General features: G+C 30.5%; 1 protein-coding gene across 1 annotated transcript in view; it reads right to left on the bottom strand.

Annotated features, from left to right (window-relative positions):
• LOC106474212 (histone-arginine methyltransferase CARMER-like) overlaps nucleotides 1–4,534 on the bottom strand; it is a gene marked incomplete at its 3' end in the record, with an annotated part of 35,115 nt that overhangs the window by 7,629 nt on the left and 22,952 nt on the right. Inside the window, exon 10 of the mRNA XM_013934903.2 lies at nucleotides 3,554–3,691. Within this exon, the coding sequence (XP_013790357.1) occupies nucleotides 3,554–3,691 (138 nt within the window). The remainder of the gene's footprint in view (nucleotides 1–3,553; nucleotides 3,692–4,534) is intronic.

Here is a 4,534-nt window from a genome sequence, read left to right as displayed (position 1 = left end):
AAATGACTTAGGATCAAACCACTGATGTCTGCTGATTAAGTCCTGTTATTATCTGCAGAAGTTAGGTTTTGTCACTCTAAGTTTCTTTAAACATTCTCTTCTTTTCTGAAGTTGACTTGATGTTAATTGTTTGAAAAATACAAGTATTTTCTTCTATGATAAGACATTAGGCAAACTTAGTTGAGAAAGTACAGTAAAGGAAGGGAAAATATTCCAATGGTCCTCAAATGTAACTCAAATCTTTATTTATTGAATATTACTGTGAAATCTTTTCATATTCAAACAATGTAGATAAGTAAAAGAACTTATTATTTAACAACAAAGCAACTATGTATATTACATTTAAATAGATCTATACCAAGAATAATAGCATAAAATAGTTAGCTAGCCTGACCTGGTGCCATTGTGACTCTGATAAATCTTTATCAGGTTTCACAATGTTTTAAACAACTTACATATGGAAGTGGTGACTACTGTAGTTAAAAAAATATGATGACAAAAGAAATATGTTAAATAATACAGATCATGTTCAAACTGATTGTATATACAAAACGAAACTTTCCGATCAAAAATAAAGAAAACTAAAATTGTATCATGAAACAAAGTATTTGGTTTTCTTCAAAAACGGTGCTTTCATCAAAACTTGGGAAATTTTATGATGTAAAAAATGATAGAAAAAGTACATCAAATGATACGATAAATTTCAAGGGAAAACTATATACTATTTGGGAATTTTTATTAAAATAAAGGCCCGTATCAATACCCCCATTGGTTGGGAATGGGAATTATTAATATCACAAAATATTGTTACAAAAGGAAAAAAAGCTGAAGAATTTATTGCGTTGTGTTCTTTATGAAATACCTTGAATTTTTGTTGTTCTTACCTGTTCACGTTTTTAATTTTCTCTTAATGTTTATCTATCATCCTTTACATTTTTCACAAAAACGTTTGTTACAACAACAATTTTCTGTCCTTTACTTGCCAAAGAAGCAATATACACAATTCTTGTATCTGAAGACAAACTGTAGGTTTATTGAGAGATAATTAAATTTGTTCAACAGAAACTGACTGAAGAATTATTTCTCCAAATGTGTATACAAAAAAAAATTATTTTGTACGTTGAATACAGAAAGTTTAGTAAGCTATATTAAACAATTTGAATATGCAAATCAACAAGTTTAATGACAACCATAGCTGATAAAAAGTCACAGTGGTGTAACATGTATCAAAAACTGATCACTAATGGGAGGGTAATGAAAAATTAATTTCTAAAGAAACATATTCATACACTCAGATCATAAAGAATGGGGATTCTGAATTCCCAAAACAGATATCCTTGGAATACGGATAACTTGGGGCACTACGACTGTCCAGAAAGAGGCCTGCAACAAATCAGGCCACAGTCATGGTAAGAAAAGTGTGGTCTTATAAAAGGGAAGAATACACAAACACAAAAGTCAGTAGTAAAAGCCATCTAAGGGGCCCAAGGAACAGCTTGTGACATAATCGAGAAGGATCACTGTCTGAAAATGGGACACAAGTCATATATACATATACACAAGTTAATTCTACAACATACAAGTTCAACCATTGCATACCTCAAGCAGCTTAGAATTAAACAGGAATTTGTGATCTTTCATGTGCACATGTATGGTCAAGTCACTGCACTGAGTGGCCATCAATTTCTGTGTGATTTAACTTTTGAATTGTCATATCAGAACACTAGATAGAATATAGAAAGCATGCAAGAAGCAGTGCTGTGCTTTGACCTTGACAATCTTACAATGAAAATTACAATCCATGGTATTGTCAAGATGCACAATTGTCAGATGAATCATGACAGGACATGATGACATGGACTGTAACAATGTTATAAGGCTCCACATTGTTTTTCATATAATGTACTCAACCTCTGGATTCTGGACATTTATTTCTTGCGTTTCATTTTAAAAAAAATATGAAGTTGATAGAAAATCATGTAGACAGTATATTATTCCCACACAGTTGATTATAAACATAATCGTTACTGTACATTTTTTCCATAATGAAGTAACTATTACACTACTTTATGAACACATAAAAAACAACGTGAAATATAAGTTTATCTTCTCTGACATATATAATAAAAAAATATATGTTTTTACTTGACTCGTAGGAGTACTCATATAAGACCATTCAAAATAATGATTCAGCTCCTAAAACATGCAAACAAAAAAACCTGCAACTTATAAAGAAGTAGAATATATCCATGCCTGAACAATTTTAATATAATTAAATCTTATCCTAAACAAAATATTTACTGCAGAGTTATCATTATGCAGTTCTACATGATTTAATGTATTTCTATAGTACTTTATATTTGTGTCAAGCTGTATGCTGCCATTTTGAACTACTGTCCCGAGTGAAAGCAGCTTGTCAGCAGAACCCTATCACTCACAAAGGGATTGACTGTCACTCTTATAATTCACCTACAGCTTTAAAAGTGCAGAGAGTATTTTGCCTGCTCTGAAATTTAGAGGCAAACACATGTCCTTAAGGGATTAAAACACCTCTTTAATGTAGGAAAAATTGCATTTTCCTAAAAATATAAAGGGAACTTAAATTCTTTTATGAATTTTTTTTTTATAAAGAAACAGTCCTTATAAATGCAAGGTTCTTACTTGAAGAAGGAACCAGAGTATATTTCAAAATTTCTGAAAAGTTTTCTACTTCTCTCAAGCAATCCTACACCAAAATGTTTTAACTTCTTCAACAAAGATTCCTCATTGGTCAAACAGAAAGAGATAAAATGTGAACTAGCTTTTAAACTGTTTAAACAGAGGTCAAAGGGACATTCTTAAGTTTTCTGAAAAACTAGTTATAAAGTTTTAAAGCAAGCTGAAATGTAATTCATGAAATAAATTGATATATCACTAACAGCAGTAAGACAAAAAAGTAGCATGCATGAACAACATAGAAACTAAACGAGATGACATAGAAATAAAATAGCAGCCAAATTGTAGGAATTATCATGTACATAGAAAAGAGGAGATAATAGTTTATAAATAGAATATGGAACAAAGTATTTACTCAATAAACCCTACAATAATGAAGATTACATACGAAAGGATTTATAAATCAAATTAACTGCCCAAACTATGAATCTACATGCAGTTGTGAAACTGGTAGAAATCTAATAACAAGATTTAATGAACCCTTAAAGCGATCATCACATGCAAATAAGTACATAAAAAACTTTAATGAGAAATCACAAAAACATAAGTATATAAAGTAAAGAACAAGATATACAAAAAATAAAAGTTAAAGAAGTATCATTATTAATAAAAATACACAAACCTTAAAAAGGATGCCCCCTTTATTGAACACTCTCTATCACAGGTGTCTTTTGTTTAAATAAATTAAATGTCCATTCTACTCTCCTTTTAACAACTGGTGAAAGAAGATACCTTGGTATAAGATTTCTTTTTGTTCGGCCAATAGAAGCTGGATTTTTTTCAGAAGTTTTAACATAAGACTAACTTGTAAAATACGAAATCTTGCTGTAATGTTTACCTTGCATTTGCATTCAGAAGGACCTTCCCTGTCACAACCTGGCCTCTCTGTACGATTAATGGAGAATCTACTAAACATCGTACCTGGTACCAGTGTGTTAGAGGTTGGGTTGGTGACGTAGATAACCATACTGTTTGTCTGGAAAATAAAGTTAGTATTAACAAGTAGATATCAATTAAAAACATTATAAGCTTTCCTATTTGATAATATTCATAAAACAAAACTTAGAAAATTATATCAACCTTCATTGAGCTCATAACTACACCAGCAGTTTGGATTATAAATTTTCTGTGGGATTTTTTACCATAATAATAAAGCACAAGACTATCGTTTGCTTGTTTGTTCTTCAGTGCAAAGCCACACAATTGGTCATCATTTGTGCCCCACCCACTGTGGGCATCAAAACCTAATTTCTAGCATGAAAGCCCTTACGTGTACTGCTGAATTGGTGGTGAGGAGGGTACAGGATGAAAAAAAATCATATCACTCAGGAAAAAAATTAAAGCATATACGGGTCACACATTTAAAGTCACTTAAAAACAATTTGGGTCACACATTTAAAGTCACTTAAAAACAATTTTATATGGAAGGTTTTGATTGGCTCATTTTGTAGATTTTTAGTTAACACTCCTACGAAAATATCATATTTCTTTTTGCACTTGGGAACACTGCACTTGTCTTTTTTTTATGGATTTTATAAATAAATAAAGAATAAACTCATACATAAAAATTGAAAATATTTAAACTAATTTTTTAACTTAAAACAATCAATATGATATACTTTTATTAACTTTTTTTGCTGAATTTTAATGTCAAAAATATATTGTTTCTTAGAGTCTTGAAGGAACTTTTGAAGGATTTTATTTGTGAACTGCTAGCTAATATTTTTTATATGTTATTGAGTAGTGGAAGAGTATTAGAAGATTGGAAGTTGGCTAATGTTAGTCCAATATATAAAGGAGGTGTTAAACATTGTCCAGA

The sequence above is a fragment of the Limulus polyphemus genome, unplaced genomic scaffold, assembly GCF_000517525.1.
Source record: "Limulus polyphemus unplaced genomic scaffold, Limulus_polyphemus-2.1.2 Scaffold6952, whole genome shotgun sequence".
NCBI classification, from domain to species: domain Eukaryota; kingdom Metazoa; phylum Arthropoda; class Merostomata; order Xiphosura; family Limulidae; genus Limulus; species Limulus polyphemus.
The sequence above is the reverse complement of the archived record's forward strand: the minus strand, read 5'-3'. Positions and strand labels throughout refer to the sequence as shown.